A 21,564-nucleotide genomic window follows, 5' to 3' on the forward strand; every position below is an offset into this window, starting at 1 on the left:
TGGGGCACTTGCCTAGAGTACCTGGGCCTGGATTTTATACTGGGCACCACAAACATCCCCACAATGGAGGAGGAGTTTACGCCCATCAGTGTCTAATGAGGCCAGTTCCTTTCTCCCTGGAGACTCCGCCCTCTGGGAGGGAAGCTTTAATTGCACGCAGAGCTCCAGCCCCCCCCCCCCCCGCCTCTAGAAACCCTGCCCAGTGGCATGGCCAGCCTGCATCCAGAGCGGGGGGGGGGGGGAATGGAGCAGGCATTCGGTTTAGACACCATGAGAGTGTCTAAAAACCTCCCCAGTAATTGGCAACTGCCTAATCACTTGCTATAATTAGGAGAGCCTGGAGGTTCAGGGGCTGTTCCGAAGGTTTAGGAATCAGGAAGCTTAGAAGGCAAATGGGCTCGCTGCAGCTAACTCTAAGGAAGAATGGAAATCCAAGTCCCCTGGGAACACGTCCCTTCAAAGCATATTCACAGTTCCTGAAAAGTACCACTTTCCTTATTAACAGCGGCTAGGTTTCTTTTTTTTTTTTCTGGTAAATTTTCTTTTATGTAAAACAAACGTACAATTCCCACCTGTTTAGCCAGTGAGTTTTCATGAGCTGAACACACCTGGTGTCTGGTCCCCAAAGCCCCCTTGCAGCCTCTCCCAGCCCCTGCTCAGCCCCTGCTCCCTTCCCAAGGGTAATCATGGTCCTGATACAGAACTGGCAAGACAGTTCAGATGGTAAGGTGTTTGCCACACAAACATGAGGACCCAAGGTCAATCCCTGCACCCATTTAAAAGCCCAGGTATGGTGGTACATATTAATAAGTCCAGGACTCAGGAGGCAGAGACAGGGCAGATCCCAGGGGATGGATGGTCAGCCAGCCTAGCCTAACGCGCAAGTCTCAGGTCCTAGTGAGAGACCCTGTTTCAAAAACCAAGGTGGACAGCCCCTGCGGAATGACACTAGAGGCTGACCTTTGGATTTTGATGAGAATACACACACCCCTATATGTGTGTATTACATATATATATGTGTGTGTGTATGTACATACATGTACATGCATGTACACACACAAACACAGAGACAGTTGTTCTGGGTGCTCATGCTCAATATATATACACATATACACACATGTACACACACAGAGACAGTTGTTCTGGATGCTCATGCTCAAAGGCTCCTGCAGCCTAGCAGGGTCCCTGAGTGCTGGGGGGGAGGGGGGGTTCCATGGCTGCTTGGCCTTTTCTATAGTGTCACCAGTGTCTGTCAGGCCCAGTGTCGGCAGGTAATTTCACGTAAGAGAAGCCGAAGGCTGTAGATTTTGGGGGAAATCTTAGATTCTTGAGTGTGGCCAATGAGGAAGTGTTGGCACACTGTGGTGCCGACTTCATCCAAGCCAAACCAAACATGTTTCTGGCCTGATCTGGACTGCAGGCTGCCAGCATGGGGGATCTGGAGGCCTTAGGCCCACCAGGGAAACAGGTCTGAAGATAAAGATCACCGTTTAGAATAAGCCACTAACCCTGGGGGTCAGAGAGGCACAACCAAGGCCAGCAGGAGTGGAAGCTGGCAGCACCGTGAAGGGCATACAGGATGAAACAGGAAGGCCACTGCAGGCAGTGGGAACAGCTTGACCAACATGCAGTCAGGGACCACAAAGGAGTTTGGTGTTGTGGCTGTGGAGAGGTGAGCAGAAGTCAGTGATGTTTGAACCTGTCCTGCAGGTGAGAAAGGGCTGGTCCCTCAGACAGTGGGTGCAGAGGTGGGCAGTTCAGATGAAGGCTGGGGCCAGGGGGCTGTTGGCAGGTCTTGGCTATGGCACCAGGTTGAACCTGCACCGGCTCCTGTCTGGGGCCAAGGTCATTGAAGCTGTGATTGTTACCTTTCTCTCTTTGAAATGCAGAGTTTCCAGGCTGCCCTAGAATTCATAATCCTCCTGCCTCAGCCTGTGGGGTTACAGGGTGTACCACCCTGCCTGGCTGCAGCTCTGTCATTATAAGGTATGAAAATATCTGTTGTATCCGCGGGGCTGGCTTATGCCATGAGAGGCATTTCAGGAAGGCAGACCAGCCTGGGGATGTAGTTCCTCCTACTGGTCTCTACCCTCCCTCTGGTGAAAGATCCAGCAAGCACAAAATCAATTCGAACTTGAATTTTCCCTTGGAGCCCCTGACCTTGCAGACGCCCCCGTCAAACATCCTCACATCCTGGGCTCTGTCCTGCTGGGATGGAACAAATCGTGCTGGATCTGCTTTTCAGACCATCTCAGGAGGGACTGGTTGCAGCTCAGTGGTTCAGCATTTGCCTGGTAGACATGGCCCTGGGTTCCACCCCAAGAGTGGCCAAAAGCAAAGAAACAAAAATAAACCCGGAGCTTCCTTGGCCTTTGCACCATCCTGTCTGAGCCCCTGGTATCACTTAGCTACCCTCAGCTGGTCTCCCTGTCCCAACCTTTGTCCACTTGACAGCTGGGGTGCTCTTTTCCTATTGTTAGATTTGGTCCAGACCCTTTGTAGGACTCCATGTGACCCAGTAAATGGCCACATAGATTTCTGTGATCTGTCCCTTTCTCCTGTTCCCATTTCTGACCCTTGTTCAGGCTGTGCTCCCTCCCCCCACCCCAGGACCATGCAGACTCCTGCCTCAGGCTTCTGAACTGGCCATTCCTTCCCTTGTTAGGAGCTTTCCTTCCCTGGCAGAGCCTCCTGGTGCCTCCTTCACCTCCTTCCAGGCTTTGCTGCAATGCCAGCTTCCTATGAGACCTTCCTCCAAGCTCCACCCACATCCACACCCCACCACCCCGCTCTTCACCCCTGCTCAGTCTGCCTTGGCCTTATTAATGTCACTCATGTTCTCTCTTCTTCCCTGAGCTGAGCATACAGTGGTTGCTCAGTGAGCAAGAAATTAGGCACTGTAGACAGGATGTCACAGCAGTGCTTCCTCTAGGTGTCACTTAAAAGAGTAGTCCCTGGTACTTTCTCCTCTGGGCTCCCCTTGCTTTGAACCCCCCAGGACATGGTTCCCAGCTTGAAAGGAGTGTGTCCTGCTACGTGGACACGACTGAGTCTCAAGGCCAAAGACCTGTCATGTCAGCACACATCCCAGGCCAAGATTTAAATGTGGACAGGCTCAGATGACATACACTGTATGCCTGGTGAGGGCAACAGATTCCTTGTGGTCATTTGTCTACATTAACCAATACTGGATCGCACCATTGCAACCCAGAAGTTCTCCCTCTCAAAATAGTTGGAAACTCCTTGTTTGGGGCTGGAAAGGGGCTCTGAGAAACAAGTGCACGGCTCCCCTGGCCATCCTCACCCCAGTTCCTTCCAGAGATATTGCCCACAATGCTTTAGTCTCTCCTGCCCCCAGGCAGAATGGCAGCAGCTGGCAGTGAGTGGAGCTCACCCACAGGAGTAAGGCAATTCGTAATCCGTTAACCTTGAATTCTGCAAAGCCTGCCACTCGGCAAGCTGGGGGTGGCTGGAGTCATTCTCGGCTTGGGCAGAATTCAAATTAGCTCCTGCAATCAATGTGCAATTAATGGTTGCACACCCTGGGCATCTAGGCACTGTGCCCCATGCAGTGGGAAGAGCGAAGGGTGTAGCTTATCATGTTGGAGGCAGAGGTGGAGATGGGGGTGCTCACAGATGAGCAATCCTAGTTTGCAAAAGAGATGCTAAAAAGGTCTGAGTTTCATCAAGTCCTTGGCCCAGATATTGCTAACTATGTTAGCATTTACTGAGTGCCTACTGTGTGCCAGGTGCCCTTCCCACCCTGACTCTGGGGAACAGTCTTCCCTTCTTATAGATACAGAAATTGAGGGTCAGATAGAGCAAGTGTCTTGTTCAAAGTCACACAGCTGGTCGAGACCTAGATTTACCTGACTTCAAAATCAGGATGCTTGACTAACCCTGCCCAACCAGCTTTAAACCTTCAGCATTCACAGGCCCTTCTGGGCACCCTTTTTGGTGACCACAACTTGCCGTCCTTTCTGTGACCTCCTGGGTCATGCTGTTTGTTCTGGATCTCTGGTGTGGTCAGCCTGGATGGGGAAGGCCTGTTTGTCACATCCTACCTACACTTGGCCTCTTCTGCAGTTTGCCGCTTTGCAAACGTTCTGCCCTCTTGTATACAGGGAGCCTGTGAGTGGGGATTGGTCTCAGCCATCAAAGGTTACCAGGCGCTAGCCTTTCAAACGTCGTGGCTCTGCACCCCCAGGCCTCCAGGGTCTTCCAGCTTTTGCAGAGGCTTCTTATAGCCTGAATGCCCTGCCCTCCGTGTCCCTACGGGGACCCACAGACACTGCCTTGTCGCTCAGCTGGTGGTGTTCTGGGTCCGGGGTAAGAGATCTTGTCCCTCTTTGAGTGTTTGCGCCACATTCCCGTGGGCTCCTGTGGGAGCGCCTTGCCTGGGATCTCTCACTTGTCCCTCTCCACTCCAGCGCGGCTCTGTCCCCCGCCCGCGCCCAGTGTGGCGCGCCCCCTCTCTGAGGGAGCGCGGGCGGGCGCTGAACAGTGTCGCCGGCCGCCTGCAGGTGTCTCCCCACGGAGGGGCGCGCGTCCCTGCGCCGTGGCCGCTGCCAGGCGCCAGCGGCTGCTCGCCGAGGCGCACTCGCGCTCCGGGCTCCGGGCGCGCTGGTCCGCTCCACTCCGCAGCCCCGACCGCCCTGCGTCCCCGTCGTCCCGCGTCTCCGCCAGGGGCCATGGGCCTGCGCCGCGAGCGCCATCGCCGACCGCAGGCACCCGAACCCTGGGGCGGGCGCTGACGCGGGCGCCGCTGCCAACTTCGCACGGAGCTGCGGGCGGCGCGGGAGGCATGAAGACCAGCCGCCGCGGCCGAGCGCTCCTGGCCGTGGCCTTGAACCTGCTGGCGCTACTCTTCGCCACTACCGCCTTCCTTACCACGTACTGGTGCCAGGGCACGCAGCGGGTGCCCAAGCCGGGCTGCGGCCAGGGCGGCGGCGCCAACTGCCCCAACTCGGGCGCCAACGCCACCGCCAACAGCACAGCCGCCCCCGCCGTCGCCGCCGCCAGCCCGGCCGGTTCGCCCTACAGCTGGGAGGCGGGCGACGAGCGCTTCCAGCTGCGCCACTTCCACACCGGCATCTGGTACTCGTGTGAGGAGGAGCTCGGTGGCCCGGGTGAGTGCTGGCTCGGGGCTCCCCCGGGACGTGCGCCCGCAGGTCCCGGGCCGGGAGGTGGCGCGTCCGGGTCCCTCGCGCGCACCCTGGCTGCGGGTCCCAGGGCGCGCGGTCCCTCCCCGGCCTGAAGTAATTTCCTCGAGCGCCCCCTCTCCTCGCTCCCATCCGCCCCGTCGCGGCCCTGAAGAGAACAGTGGGGGCCAGGGAACCTCTGCTAGGAGCGACCCCTCCCACCGCAGATCCACGGAGCTAGAAACCAAAGGGTTCTGCTACTCCTGTCTCCAAGCTGAACCTTTACCACTGGGCTGGGGAAAACAGGGAGTAAGGGGAGGCCGATGGGCACCCCTATTGCCACAAGCCAGGGAGTCCTCAGTATCCTGGAGCTCTCCTGGGAGTGGATGCCGTGAGAGGGAAGGGAGGCAGGCGGGAAAACAGGGACAGCTCTGGGCCCGGGGGCTTGGGAATCCAAGAAGTCTTGGCTCAATATAAGGCTTTTTCTGAATTGGGGAAGGGACTGGCTTTTTGGAAAGTATGCTGAACCCCTTTATTCCCCACACTCAGGCAGCCAGGGCTGAAGTGAATACCCGCGATGCGGGCAGCAAGGCTCGAGTGCTCAGGGGACTTCAGTCTGACAGGGGACTGTGCCATATGGTGGGTGGTACTGGCTGTGGACTCAGCCCACATCTTGTCCGCAGTAAGCTACTGTCCTGGCAGGACCCGTGTGGAAGCACTGTCTCCGCTTTTGCTTAGCTTTATCTTCACCACACTCGGCATAGCCTGAAATTTCCCGGACCAGTCTTTAGTTACTAGGATATGTCCCCTTTCCCCTTAAGATGTCACTCTTGTTAGGACTTTGCTGTGTGTCCCATCCTCCCCACCCCCACACTTCTGTGTATTGCCAATAAATATTTGCAATGTGATATGCAAAATGGAAGTGTTGGGTGGGATCTAAGGCAGAGGGAACTGGAGGGATCCTGTGTTGCCTGCTGGGCCTTGCGAGAGATGGAGGTGGGCAGGCCACTGAACTTTGCTGTCACTTTGTCTGAGCATGCCGGCTTTTTGCCAAAGACATAAGCTATTTGAACAGGACTTGAGGTTTCAATTTGGCGTGGGAATGGCCATGGATCCCCCTCCTCCTGCAGCTCTTCCTGAGATCTGGGAGGTCCTGCCTGGGGACAGGCCACCTCGCAATGCCTAGATGGACCTTGTCCCTGGCAGCCTGGACTACTCTGTCCCTGCCTCTCTAGTGTGTCTGGGCTCTCAGTGGATGGTCTGATGGTTCTCCTGAAGGCTATGGCCCGAAGCTCTGTAGTTCATTCTTCGCTCCACACTTGATGTCCAGACTTAGCTGCCGTGTTTAAAAATTATTAACAGAAACATATTCAAAGCAATGTTAGCCCCCTGGCATTTTGAGCGTCAGGCTCTGCTAAAGTTGTCACCTGTGGAATCTTGTTACATCTGTGTCACCTGTGGAATTATTGTTCCTGCCTCTGGGCCAGGCAGCCACTTGTGAGAGACCCATTTTTCAGATGAGGAACTTGAGGCTCTGGTGGGGGGGTTGATGAAGGAGCTTGAATTGTCTTCTTGGTGCTAGGGAATAACCAGAGAAGTGATGGAGAAGGGGCACTGTGCAGTTGGGGACCTGAGACAGGGGCACTTATGGCCAGCACGAGACCTTCACCCCCAACCCTTTAGTCAAAATGCCCCTGGGTGACCTGCTGGGTGGAGAAAACCCAACTACCTCTTTCCCTTGGTTTCTGTTGGCTACAGCTTGCTCCTCCCCGAGAAATCAGTTTTCTTCCCCTGAGCTTGGCAAATAGTTGCTGGTGAGAAATTTGGGAGGTCGAAGGTCATTCAGATGGGTCTCCCCTGCCTGCTGCTGCACACAGCCCCCAGATCTCGCCTTCATCACTGAGCTCCAAAGGGTGTCAGGGAGTACCTGGCCTCAAAGTTTTGTTGCCATGACAACCTGTCTTCTGGGTTCCGTGATGATTTTCTTTTCTTTTTTTTTCCTCCAAGAGGGAAAACATCCCAACAAGGCCTAAGCAAATCCGGCCGTACTCTCCCTCACTGGCTCTGCAGCCAGGGAAGGCCTAGATCCCCAGCCATGCAGCTGGGGACACTCTGGTGGGGCTTCAGCTTGGGGATCCACCCTGGCTCACCGGATGCTCAGCAGGCCCGCCCCCTTGCTCCCCAGCCCTGCTGTTCTTGTTTCTCTGCTCCTGGGCACCTGTGTGGGGACATCTAAAGGCCCCCTTTCCCACAGATGACTCTCCAGCCTACCCTGAACAGACACACAGTCAGCAGCCCCAGTACAAAGGGCTCTCTTCTCCTCCCTCCAAGTGAAGGCATGGGCGTCCTTGTATGCAGCCAGAGGAAAGCAGCCCTGAACAGAGTCTCCAGTCCCTTGCTGCAAATTAGATTTTTTACTGAATTTGATATTTAGAAGAGCTGGGAGGAGTGTGGAGGTGGGGCAAGGTCCCGGCTCGGAACTTCTGCTGACTGTTGCCTATGTGATGTGTGGGCCTCTGCCCTGTGTATGTGTGACCTGAGGATAGGGGTGTCTCAGAAAACCCAAGGTCATGACATCAGGAGCCTGCAATGCAAGGCTGGCTGAGTGGCATTGGAGAGAGAAAAAAGGGGCAGGCCTGGGTGAACAGGCGGTGTGCATGAATCTGCAGGCAGCTCCAAAGCGGAAGCAGAGACCCTGGACCTGTTGATTTATATAGCCTGACTCTAGGCTCAGTCTGCCCTGTGTGGGGTGGTGGATGGATCTCCCTCTTGCTACTGTGGGACTGTGTCCAGAGCCTCTGCTTGCCACCTTGCAGATAGGGAGGGGAGCAGCTTGACCCACCCCAGGTACAGGGCTCAGTGACAGCATCTAAGCCCATGAACACTGCCTGTTCCTCAGACCCTCCCACAGTCCCTGGCACCCAGAGTCATGAAGGTCCTAGACTACTACACCGCATCTCAGAATGCCTCCCTTGCAACCCCTGAGTCTGCACTCCAGGCATGCTGGCTTTTACCACAGCAGGCTGCCTCAGCTCTACAGCCTTCGCACATCCACCCAAGAGCAGGATTCCAGTCTGCTCAGATACTCCCGTTCACCTGGCAGAAACAGACCCTATCTTATGTTTTCTACATGTGTTTTGTTTGTTTGTTTTTTTCTGGTTCTGACCATCGGCCTTATGCCCACATTGGTCAATAGCTCTTGCTCGTTCTGTTGGTGAACTCAGGGGTTGATGCCTAGAATTTTCTTTAAAGATTTACTTATTTTTATTTTATGTATGTGGGTGTTTTGGCTGCATATGTCTCTGCACCACAGAAGTGCCTGGTGCCTATTGAGGCCAGAAGAGGGTGTCGGGTCCCCTGGAACTGGAGTTACAGACAGTTGTGAGCCGCCACGTAGGTGCTGAGAATTGAACCCATGTCCTTGGGAAGAACAGCCAGTGCTCAGAACCACGGAGACATCTCTCTAGCCCCTGGAGTTGATTCTCTTGTCTGTGCTTTCTGTCGCCCTATATGGTGCTTGGGTGGCAGTGCACACAGTAGGTGTTCAACAGAACTTTGTGGAATGTGCATTCGTTGGTGTTACTGACTCTTGGGATCAGTTCTTCCAGGCCCAAGTTGCTTTTTGCAGGGGTGACCCACACTTGGCAGCGCAGGGGCTACCACACACTCCCTGGAGGAGGCATGAGTCCGGACCCTTGTGATGCCCCCTCTTCCCCCGTGAGATTGCTAGTGCCCAAGACTGAGTGAGTGTCACACTAGACAGGTTTCTTACTGAGAATGTGTGAAGGGTGTGTTTGGGCTTTGAAAGGCAACATAGCCATCAGCAAGTGTGACCTCATCTTGTCCTCATAGCAACAGGTGCTCTGACCATTCCTTCTCCAGCTGGGGCACTGAGAGGCACAGTGACTTGCCCAAGGCCACGTATCTAGCAAGTGGCCAAGCTGGGATGTGAACCCAAACAGGAGGTCCAGTGTGTGTCCTCCCCCCACCCCCTTCACTCCATTGTATGCCTTGTACCCCACCTCCCATTCAGTCAGCCTCCCCAGGCTCCTCCAACCAGCCTCTCTTCAGCACTATGCCAGGAGTCACAACTCCTGGGTCTGAGCCCAGACTCCACTGCCAGCTTGCTAAGTGGCTTTGGAAGTCACACCCCTTCCCTGTGTCTCTTTGCCGTTTCTTTGCTTGGGTATAAAAAGAACATTTGGTGTTGGTTTCTGCTGTGTGACGCAGGGGCCAGAGTGCTGTTGTTAAGGCCACAGGCTTTAGAAGCAGTGGTTCTAGTCCCCACCTCACCTCTTACCTGCTGTGTGACCTTAGGTGGGAGTTTGTTTTCTCTGAGCTTCAGTTTCCTCGGCTAGGGCAGAAGGAGCACCCTTGACCTCATAGTTGAATCACCAGGTTTAACCAGGATTCGGGCAAACATCCTTTCTGTGATCCAACCTGGTATGAGAAGCCGCAGGCCAGCAGTGAGGGGCATGTCCAACTTCAATATCTTGCGATGTCTTAGCTCGCATCTGGAAATGGAGGCAGCTCACAGAATCACCTGGACTTGGGGCAGATCTGTGTTCACTGGACCAGGGTCTTACTGGGGCATCTACAGTTTGCCCTACCCACCCTCCTACCACACTACAGATGAACACGACAGTTCTGAAGCTCAGGCCCCTAACCCTGAAATCCCACAGGACAACCTTCCCATCACACCTCATGTTAGAACCTCCGGTGTCCTGTCCACTCTTCCATGGCCAGCTCAGTCTGACTTCATCCTGTGATACTGACCGAGTCTCTCCTGGGTCCAACTGCACCTGGCTTGCGTGTTGGGAATTATTAAGCCAACAACCAAAGGGGCTCTGTTAGATCCAAGCTGGGTTGCCTCCAATGCCTTCCATCTCACTGGGAGCTTAGCTGGATACTCCAGTGTTTTTGAGGTTCTTAGGACCCTCCTGGACCTTTCTGGCCTCCTTTCCTGGCTCTTTGCCCTACTACACCAGCCCCCTTGCTAGTTCTCCAACAAACTCAGGCGCTCCTGCCTCAGCGCTCTTGCACTGACTGAACCTAGAGTCTGGGCATGCACCCAGCCAAACACAGTTTCTGTTCTTGCTGTGACACCTTTCCTTTCTGGATCATTCTGTTGAGTCTGTGACCCCTGCTCATCCCTGCCTCTCTCTCTGTTCCCCGCTGCTCTGAAAGCTGTTTGTCTATGGCATTTCACTTTTGTTTCCTTTTTCATTGCCTTCCTCTTCCGCTGGGACGCTGTCTCTGTGGGGACACAGATTTGGACTGCTGCCACTCAGCAAGGGACAGTGGGATCTTGTTGAATGTGTTGGGGACCTCGTATCACCTCAGGCCAGACTGCTCTGTGCTGTTGTTCACAGGGACTTATCTTTCCCTTTTCCTCCCTTGATTCCCCCACTCCAGAAAAGTCTAGGTGACCCGAGGAGCCAAAGGGGCTGGTGTAGCTATTTACTAAATTTGAGGGTGCTGTACCTCTGACCTCTGTAACGCTTATGGGACATGGTGGGGGATTACACTGATGCCGGGTGACAGACTGATGTGAAGGAGGACACCATTGTTGCTCTGAGGGGAGCCCCAGACCTGGGTTTACCTGCTGCCTGAGTAGTAACATTGGTATCCTTATCTGACAAGCCCAGGACCCCCTGCAGACTGCGTAATCTCTTGATTCAACCCTGCTTCGCCAGTCCCACTTCTGCTCACTGATGACTCAAAGTTCCCAGGTGCCACTAACTTCTAGGCTTAGGGCCTTTGCTTGGGCAAGTCCCTCAGCTGGCATTCACTCCTCTGTTCACTGTCCTTGGAGGTCTCACCCCCAACCTCACCAACCACTGCCTCCTTTAGTCTGTCTCACTTCACTGAAATGATTTGCTGATTTCTGAACACTTTTATAGTTTGTGTTGCTATTTGATTGCTTGTTTATCGACACATTGTCTCACTGTGTAACCCTGGCTGGTCTGGAACTTGCTATGTAGACCAGGTCTGCAGACAATTCAAGGAGCTCCACCTGCCTCTGCTGGGCCAAAGATGTGTGCGGTCATGCCCAGCTGCAAGTTGATACTTTATATCTCTAGTCCTAACGTGCTCAAGTGGGCTTCTGCAGAGCAGAGACCAGATCTCATTGTCCTAAGGTCTGGGGTCCTCTGAAAGTGTGTGAGCTGTGTGTAGGAGCTGATCATTGCTTGGCCAGGTTCTCAGGTCCCCAGCTGGGTTGACCTTGTTGGGAATGCTGGTGGGGGCGGGTACAGCCCTGAGCAGAGCTTTTCATAAATCCTTCCTGGTTGTCAGGGGAAGTTGGGGTTTTGCTACTCCTCTGGGAATCAGGGACAGCAGTGAGGCCATGTGTGTCACTTCCTTCCCGTGCTTCTTCACTGCCTTCTGTCTGCCACAGTGGGAGTCCATGATCTGTCTAGGAACAGTTTGCGCAGTCCAAAGATTGATACAGCCCTGCCGGCTGCCTTTCCGCTACAGATGGTGGCAATGGGGTCCAGATGTGGAGGTGGCTACTCACACTGTCCAAGCTTGCCATTTGGGGGGATTTGGCTGTGAGTGCAGGGCTCCTGATGGTGGCGTGTTGGTTGGGTTTGTCAAGATGACATAAACTAGTGTCTGATGGAAAGAGGGAACTTCAGTTGAGAAAGTGCTGCCATCAGATTGGCTTGTAGGCAAGCCTGTGAAGCATCTTCTTCTCTCCCATCCCCTCTTTCTTCCCTCCCTCCCTCCAGCTCTCCCTTCCTTCCCTTCCTTCCTTCCTTCCTTCCTTCCTTCCTTCCTTCCTTCCTTCCTTCCTTCCTTCCTTCCTTTCTTTCTTTCTTTCTTAATGGTTTATATGGAAGAGCCTAGCCCATTGTGGGTGGTGTTCCTAGACTGTATAATAAAGCAAACTGAGCAAGCCATGGGGAGCAAACCAGTACCAAGTCTTCCTCCACAACCTCTGCTTCAGCTCCATCTCCAGGTTCCTACCCTGAGTTTCTGCCCTGACTTCCCTTCAAGACAGGCTCTAAGCTGTAAGGTGAAATAAAGCCTCCCCCACCCCAGGTTGCTTTTGGTTGTAGTGTTTAATCACAGCAAGAGGAAGCTAACTAGGACGGGGTCACAGGATGAGGAATCCCGCTGGACTTTAAGTGGAGCTGGGAGAGAGTGCCATGGCATCTTGTCCTGTGTTTCAGCTTCCCAGGGTCAGTGGTGTCAGTGCAGCCATAGAGAAGGAAGGGAGACGGGCACAGTGGGGGTGGGGGTTGCAGGCAGAGTCTGAGAGGGACACAGAGCAAGGCTGAGGCAGAAATGGAAAGCAAAAGGGGAGGCTATGACGGGCAGACAGAGTTAGAACCAGATGAAACCAAAGAAATAGAAAAGGAAGCACAAGGAGACAGACACTAACATGCTCCCCATACACAGGCACACAGGCACACCCCCAGATGTTCACAGGCACACTTGTGCACACACATGAACATGTACATACTTGTACATGATCATGTTCACACACACTCATGCACACACAACCTATTCGTACATGTGTACACCCATAGCCTATGCATCCATGAGCATCAATACACAAATATCTATACATATCATGCTCACACATGCTTTCACACACATGCATACTCATGCATATATCTACATGTCTTCATTTATGCACACATACTTCTGTGTTCTCATATACCTACCCACCAGCACACATATTACCCATGCATCCATACATCCATCTGTATAAATGTCTACACCTGAACACACATGTCTTTACCTGAATACACATGCCCCACACATACCTACACATGTACAAACATTTCTCTACACCTAACACACACAAACATAGCACACCATGTCATCACTTGCACATGCACACCCATGGATGTGCAGGCTTCTCTGCAGTGTGCAAACATGGAAACTTTCTGTTTACCCCAGGAGTAGGGGGCTGGGCTTCATGGAGGTTCTGTTTCTGTTCTGTGGAGGAACTTCCACGCTGGTGTCTATTGTGGCATTGAGCTCCTTCAGTGAATAAATCCAAAGGGTCGGAAGCTCCGTGGCTTTCAAACCTAGTTTGGTTTTCCCTCTGCTAATGAGGACACAAGGGCATCTGCCCAAATATGAGCCTTCACTTGCTGCCAAGCTCTTCCCGACCCATGAATGCTTTCCAAACTTGCCCTTCTTTGTAACAAGACTTATTGGGAGGATTTTTGTCTCCCATGGTATTTACTCCTCCATCTATTTGTTCATCCACTCACTCACCCATTCGTTCATTCATTCATTTATTCATTCATTCTACTGTGCAGCTACCCTGAGCCAGGTCCTGATACCAGGAATACTTAGAAACCTGGTGAAGCAAGGCCCTTGAGGAACTGATAGTTCTGTGGTGAGACAGGCAGATCATAAAATCAGGGGAGTCAGCAGTTTCTCAGACTCTGTGCTCTGGGAGCATTGAGGCAGCTTTGGGTAAACTCGGATTCTCTGACGAGGTAGGGTTCCGGAGCAGGGAAGCTTAGTTGTTTTTAATCCAGTCTCAGCGTGTCAGGCTGGCCCTGAGCTTGTGGTCCTTTGGTCTAGCCTCCCCAGTGCTGGGATTGCAGGTTGCCTGGGACAGCCCCAGTAGCATGAACTCGTCTTTCATGGCGGGGTTAGTTTGTCTTCTACTCCTTGACTTGCACTTTACAGAGTTGTGTTTTCTTAGAAAATTATTTTTTCAGCTAGAGTTTCAAGTGTATGGCCTAGATGTTAGAATGGAGAGGGAAAATACCAGCTTTTCCTTGAGCTTCTGGTCTTCCGCTCATGTAAGCACGAGTTTTCCTTTCCTCCTGGTTTGTCTTGTGAGAGAGGCCGAGGTGTGGCCTAGCCCTGACCATTTGCTGCTTCCCACCCCTTGCAGCCTAAGCGGTGGATAGTCTCCGGCTGCTACCCCCCATCTCCTGGCTTTTCTCTTCATGAGTCAGGATTCTTGGATTTTTCAGTTCCTTTTGCTTAGATTTTCTTTGATACCTGATCATTTTCCTCTGGCCATCTTTCCCGAGGTTTGTTTTGTTAATATTTTCAAGTTGAAAATTTTGTTTCCATAGTTAGAAATGATGGGTGCGTTTTATTGCTTGGAGTTTGCCTCTGAGCATCACTTTGGCCACATCCCATGGGTTCTGAGAAGCAGCATCTTTGAAATGGTTTTATACAACTTTGACAGTTGCAATTTTGCTTGGCAAGTTCAGAAATTTTAGCTTTGTTACTTCTGTATCCAAGCATAAGTTAGTAAAATGTTTACAAATTTCCCAGAACTTTTTGTCTTGCTTGCCTGTATTTCCGTCATTAATTTTTAATTAACTCAGTTATAGAAAGGTGGGCAGGACAGTTTCCTGCATATACATTTGCCTATGTGTGTTGATGGGAAGCATTTTATGGGAAACAGCAGGTGGAGTCCCTAAGTGTATTTTAAAGCAGCTGCATACAGAGTATTATGTAGAGACTCTAGAGCTTGAGAGATGGCTCAGAAGTTAAGAGTATGTGCTTCACAATTATGAATACTGGACTCCAGACAATCCAGCTGTGGTTCCACACATGCCTGTGGCCTCAGCATTTAGGAGAGTGGAGACAGGCAGTCAATGAGCCCCCCCAAACTACAAGCTCCAGGTTCAGAGAGAGATCTTGCCTCAAAGGAATAAGGTAGACAGTGAGAGAGGACTGACACCCTCCCCTGGCTTCTGGGCTTGTGTGCATCTATACATACACACGTGCGTGAGTTTTCAAACACACACATATATGCACACACTCATGAGCACACTGCTGTCTTTGCACACATGCAAACACTCACAAACACACTGCTGTCTGTCTGTCTTTGCTCCTTGGGTCTCCCACCAGCTGGGTGAATCAGGCCATGCTTTCTCTGCAGCAAGGCTCTCTGTTCTCGCTTGCCACTGGGATGGTTTGGTTTTTTATTGAGTCCGAGTCTATGTTATTCATCACGAGGAAATTCATGGCAGTTATATTTTCGTTGTGGAATTGTGGAATTGATCTTTTCTCCAGATAAAATGGCTGTGCTCCCTAGTGAACGCTTTCTCCTCTGCCTACTGTTTTTCATATTTGAGCCTGGTTGTCTTCCGTCACATCCCTTTGGCATTTCACTCTCTACTGTGCTTTCTCTTTTCCATGTCTTCTTGTCAGGCCGAGATACAGACCGTGTTTCTTTTGGCACACTCGGAGGGTCTTTACCTCTTAACACTGGACTCCATCACAAATCCATTAGTTTTCACTTTTCTTTTGATTAAAATATTTATGTGTGTGTATGGTGTGTGTGTGTATGATGTGTGTGTGTATGGTGTGTGTGTGTGTATGGTGTGTGTGTGTATGGTGTGTGTGTGTATGATGTGTGTGTATGGTGTGTGTGTGTATGGTGTGTGTGTATGATGTGTGTGTGTATGATGTGTGTGTATGATGTGTGTGTATGATGTGTGTGTGTATGATGTGTGTGTGTATGATGTGTGTGTATGGTGTGTGTGTGTATGGTGTGTGTGTGTGTATGGTGTGTGCATGTGCAGCAAATGTGCCAGTCGGAGAACAGCTCTGTGGAGCTGGCTCTCTCCTTTCATCTTTGCCCATGTTCCCGGGACTGGATGAGGTCACCAGATTTACACAGCAGTACTTCTTGCTGGACTTCCTTCTCTATTTTGGTCAAGTGCTTTCAGTTCATAATTCTTTAAACTCTTATTTTTTTTTTTTTTGAGACAGGGTTTTACTGTGTAGCCCTAACTGACATGGAACTCGCAGAGATCCACCTGTCTCTTCCTCCCCAGTGCTAGGACTGAAGGTGTATGCCACCATCATCAGCAACATTTTATTTTCTAATAGTCAACTATATGGGTTCTGTTTTTTAAAGATTTATTTTGTTTTTATTCACATGTAGTCACAAACACATTCAGGTACCCATGTAGACCAGCAGAGGGCATCAGACCCAATGGAGCTGGCGTTGCAGGCAGTTGTGAACCACTGGACATTGGTGCTGGGGCCTGACCCTGGGTCCTCTGGAAGAGCAGCAAGTGCTTTTAGCCACTGAGCCGTCTCTGCAGCCTGTATGGGCCCAATTTTGTTTTCTTTACTAATGACTTAAAAACATACTGATGTAAATTAAGTTTTTCATACTCGCTAACCCTTCTAATAAGTTAATGCTTTTAAGAATTACGAGGAGCAAATATCCCATCTTTGGTAGAATGAGGACATTAGTTGCTTCTGAGTCTATTTACGTTCATAGTTGTGGCAATGATTAAAGCTTGATTCTGGGTCTGCATGTTCATCTATCGCCAGTTTCAAGTTCTCTTCGGAAGCTTCCCTCCGGTTTTACTTGTGTATTGGTGGGCTTCCATGCCTGGCATTATGAGACGTGTTGGCCACTAGCTGTGTGCCAGTCCTCATGCTGGATGCTGGTCACACTGAGGAAGAAGATGGACTGTGGGTCAGCCTTTCGTGGTTGTGGCAAAATGCCTGGCACAAACTACTTGAGAGGAGTGAAGATTTATCTTGACTCATAGTCTCAGGGCTCCACTGTGAACAAGTGCAGGGGGGAGATGTGGAGGGCAGGTGTGCTGCAGAGGGGAAACATGGATGGCAGGGGTGCTGCAGAGGGGAGACGTGGAGGGCAGGTGTGCTGCAGAGGTGAGACGTGGATGGTAGGTGTGCTGCAGAGGGGAGATGTGGAGAGCAGGTATGCTGCAGAGGGGAGATGTGGAGGGCAGGTGAGCTGCAGAGGGGAGATGTGGATGACAGGGGTGCTGCAGAGGGGAGACGTGGAGGGCAGGTGAGCTGCAGAGGGGAGATGTGGAGAGCAGGTATGCTGCAGAGGGGAGGCGTGCAGGGCAGATGAGCTATAGAAGGTATTTTGCCCTCATCATGCTTGGCACTGCCCGGCTCTTGCTCACCATGTGCCTCTGGAGCCTCCCACTGTAGACACATGTGGTTGTCCCCCATACATCTGCTGGACATCAGTCCATGTTTTCTGGCACTTAGGATCAAGGAAATGACTCTGGGGCCCTGCAGCCTTATGCTTTATTCCTTGGCAGAAATCAGCTGTTTGCTTTCCCTGAATTATTGCATGGTTCCCTCATATATATTTTACTTTTTGAGATAAGGTATTTTGTAGTCCAGGCTAATCCAAACTCTCTATGTAGTGGGAGATGACCTTGAACTCCTGATCTCTCTGCTTCTACCTTCCGAGTGGTGGGAGCACAGGTTTGGGCCACCACACCCAGTTTATACAGTCCCGCCGTTCTCTGTATGTTAGGCAGGCTCTCTAACATATGTTAGGCTGAGAATTACATCCTCAGCCCCAAAAGGCTTTGTTTTGAAGCCTACTGTGTGTGTGTGTGTGTGTGTGTGTGTGTGAGAGAGAGAGAGAGAGAGAGAGAGAGAGAGAGAGAGAGAGAGAGAGAGAGCTGGGAGGTCAGAAGAGGTTATGAAACCCCTGGAACTGGAGTTTCAGGATTTCAGGTAAGTTGTGAACCACCACATGGGTTCTGGGAATGAAAACTCGGATTTCTTCACAAATGCCAAATGCCCTTAACTGCTGAGTCATCTCTCCAGCCTCAAATGGTTTAAAAACCTGTCCTGGTGATTATAGAAAGGGTTGGTTGTGATGATGGTGGTGATGACTTAATAGACTCCGCTTTCTAGAGCAGCTTTTGGTTTACAGCGAGCTGAGCGCAAGGGCTTAGAGGCCTCCTGATTAGCATACGCTGCACTCCCCTACTGCCTGAACCCACAACCAAAGGGTCTGATTGGTACAGCTGATGGCCCCACCTGGCCATCCCCCAGGCCACAGTTGATGTTGGGTTCTGCTGGGTGCTGTCACCTGTGGCCTTGGACAACTGTGGAAGCCACCATGGCAGCATTTCATGCCATGGCTTTTCCTGTTTGGGTCATTGCTTGGTTTGTTCCTCCATCTCCCTTCCAACCCTGGCAGCCAGTGATCTTTTCATTGTCTCTATGGTTTGAAACTTCCGGTATGTCACAGAGTTGACACACAGTCCGGAGCCTTTTCAGATTAACTTTTAGCATTAAGCGATATACATGCAAGTTCCTACATTTCCCTGCCTCTCTCCCCCCTCCCTTTCGCCCTCCTTCCATCCCTTCTGCCCTTCCTTCATTCCTCACCCTTCCTCCCTTCTTCCCTCCCTCCCTCCCTTCCTTCCCCACTTTCTATAGTGTGTATGTGGGTGGAACCTAGGCCATCACATATACTAAGCCATAACTCCAACCTTTCCACATATTTTTCATCATATAGCTTATTTATTTCCTACTAGATAATGTTGCACTGTCTGGACACATTGTTTCTCCCATGGAAAGACATTGTTTCCAAGGTCAGGTGATAACTATTAGCATTTCCCCTGGAAACATCTGCTCAGGTGGACATATGTATCACCCCCATTAAGTTAACACCAAATAATGCACATTTGGGGATTCCGAGAAAGCGTGTTTACTATTGTAGGAAACCGACCGGCTGTTTTTCCTTTTCATTAGCTGCCAACGCTGACTTGAACTTCCTGTTGCTCAAATCCTTCCAGCTTCTGCCGCTGCGAGCACTCTGGGTTTTATGCTGTTCCTCTTCCCACCAGGCTCCCCCAGAACACACCCGCTGATGGAACCTCTGTCTTCCAAATCAGTCATTTTGTCTCTGACGGTTTTAACGAGGTTTATTCTGGCCTCATTGGTTTGCCTTCCAGATAGGTTAGCCCATTCTTCAGCCTCTGGCATCTCAACATCTTCAAGAGGCCTCTGGGCCTCAGATGCCCCCCCACTTCTCTTTCTTCTGCCCCTCCCCCCTCTCTCTCCTTCTTTTATTCAGATGGGTCTCACCACGTAGTCCTCAAGGCCTAGAACTTCCTGTATATATATCAGGCTGGCCTTGAACTCAGAGATCCTTCTGCTTCTGTCTCCCAGTGCTGGGACCACAGACATTTGCCACCTCCTGCCCACTTTGCTCTGGGCTCAGGGTGTGTCCCTGCCAGACCAGCTGTGTGGCCTCTTGACCGAGGATCTTGCTTCCTCTGAGCAGAGTTCTGCCTTCACTACTTTCTGGTTTTCTAAAGGTAGGTAAGGTGATGTCTCAACCAATGCTAGAGAAGGTTCTAGGCTCTAGTCCCAGCTCCAGATCAGAGAACACATAGCAAAGGAAGGCAAATCCTGGTAGGCTGGAGAATGGTGCACACCTGCCATTCCAGTGCTCCGGAGGCAGAAGCAGGTAGATTTTTGAGTTTGAGGTCAGCCTGGTCTACATGGTGAGACCCTGTATCAAAGAAAGAAAGAAAGAAGGAAAGAAAGAAAGAAAGAAAGAAAGAAAGAAAGAAAGAAAAAAAAAAAAGAAAGAAAGAGAAAAAAAACTAGTTCTGAGGATATGGCTCAGTGGTAGAGTGCTTACTTAGCAAGGCCTTGGCTTCTACTGCCAATAAATAAACAAACAAATAATAAAATAAAATAAACAAAATGAATATAGATAAATGAATTAATTAATCTGCTGTCTGTTCCTGAGTTCTGACCCATCCATTGTCCTCTGGGCGTGAGCTAAGTCTCCAAGCTCTGTGGACTAACACTCTGCACTGCTGGCGAGATTGTCCATAGGACCAAGCCTGCGGTTCGCTCCTCTGAGCATGTCTCTCTGCTCTTTGTGTGTTTCTAGCTCTTTCCGGCCCATCCCCTCCTCATTTGGCTCTCGTTTTGCCTCCCTGGCAGCTCTCCTGGGCTAAATCTGTTCGTATCTCCCAAGCTCCGAGGCTTCTCGCGATTTATATTTTTGTAGGGACTTGAACACATGCTTTCAGGAATGACTTTGCGCTTCTCACAGTGACTGCATGCCAGAGGCCCCACTTCACGCCCCACCTGAGTGTGCCAGGTGCTGGTGAGCGCGCCCATTTGCCTACTCCCTCCTTTCTTTCCTTCCCCCTTCCATTCCTTCCTCATGCCTTTTGTTCTATTTTACTTTTTGAGGCAAGGTCTTACTATGTCGGCCAGGCTGGTCTTGAACCCGAGTTCCCTGCCTCCTAAGTACTGAGATCACTGGCATGCAGCCCTCCCCTGGCTCCCTGACTTCTTATCTTCAGATATGAAAGGGTCTCCTTTGGCCTCCTCTTTATTCACAAATGGGTGAGGGGTTCCTCTGGTGGGGTTTTCGTCTTCTCTTCCCCCCCTTTCCCTTAACTTCTTTCTTCTAAGTCTGACTCAAGGACTTAATTTCTCTTTTTCTGGGTTTGTTTCCATTCTGTTCCTGCTAGCTGCAGGTAGGTTCTCTCCATCTCCCCTCCTGGGGCTTGAGGGTGGGAGAAGGATTGCTTCCCTGCTACTGGAGGCAGTCTGTAGATCTGTCTCAACAGAAACTCATGGTGTGAAACTCGAATTCCCAGCATGTATCAGCTGCTCTCTGAAGCTGCTGTTTTACATTGTCCTTCAGGGTACCAACACAGCAGCCCCCCAAACACCATGACTCTTAGTCACGGGCATCATGGATGCCGGGTGGATGGGTCATGGGGATGAACATTGGTCTTGAGCTTCCCTTCCTGTAGAGGGTGCGTGTTGCCTGGACAGACCTAGCAATGTGGAGGTGTGGGTGCAAACGTGGGTGCAGTGTATATAGGGGAGTGTGGGGCCATGGGGCTGTGGCATTTCTTGGTCCTTCCTGGATGCCTTCAGTGACGAGTGGATTTCTGGAAATCTCTTTGTTGTCCAGAACAGACAATTGACCACAGGCCAGTTTCCCAGCAGCTTGCAACCCTGCAGTGCAAGTGAGTCTCTGAGCATCCCATGAGAGGTGGACGGGCAGGGTCCCAGGCTTGTCCTAGAGGCTCCATCCTCTGCCAAGGGTAGAGTTTAGTATGGAGAAAGCGTGGATGGGGGACCACACAGGACCCAGAAGCAAGATGAGAGCTAGAACTGCAGCCTGTCCATCCATTCACTTTCTGATCTCTCACCCCGTGCCCTTAATCTGCTGAGCGTGCACTAGGACCCAGGCAGGCTCTCCCATACCCTGACAGCACCTTTGTCCCAGGGTGCTGCAGATGAGTGGCAGGCAGCAGGGGGTTCTGTCCTGTGTGACCTTGAGTAAATCATTCTCCCAAATGGTACCCCATTTTACCCATCGATAAAACAAGGTTAAATGTCCAAATATTGCGGGGGATGCCTGAGGTCATTGTCTAGATTGTGACTGGCAATCTGCCCCTGGGACACACAAGGCATGTTTACTGCTATGAAGTCTTTAGAGAACACTTGGGAGACAGAGAGTTTGCCAGGATGTGGCACTGGGTAGAAAGATGTGGGGCTGCTGTGTCTGAGTTGCCTCTGAGAGATGCCTTGGTCCGTTGGCTTGCCTCAGCTGGTGGCTACCGAGCCACCTGCAGGTCTTGAGGCATAGCGGAGCAGCTACAGCCCAGCAAATAAGGCTCTTGCTTCCTGGGGACTC

At 51.5% G+C, this 21,564-nt stretch overlaps 1 protein-coding gene across 1 annotated transcript in view; it reads left to right on the forward strand.

Moving 5' to 3' along the window:
• Positions 1-4,500: 4,500 nt before the first annotated feature.
• Gsg1l (GSG1 like) overlaps positions 4,501-21,564 on the forward strand; it is a 193,241-nt gene continuing 176,177 nt past the window's right edge. Inside the window, exon 1 of the mRNA XM_057780068.1 lies at positions 4,501-5,129. Within this exon, the coding sequence (XP_057636051.1) occupies positions 4,805-5,129 (325 nt within the window). The 5' untranslated portion in view covers positions 4,501-4,804. The remainder of the gene's footprint in view (positions 5,130-21,564) is intronic.

The sequence above is a fragment of the Chionomys nivalis genome, chromosome 8 (assembly GCF_950005125.1).
Source record: "Chionomys nivalis chromosome 8, mChiNiv1.1, whole genome shotgun sequence".
Classification (NCBI taxonomy): domain Eukaryota; kingdom Metazoa; phylum Chordata; class Mammalia; order Rodentia; family Cricetidae; genus Chionomys; species Chionomys nivalis.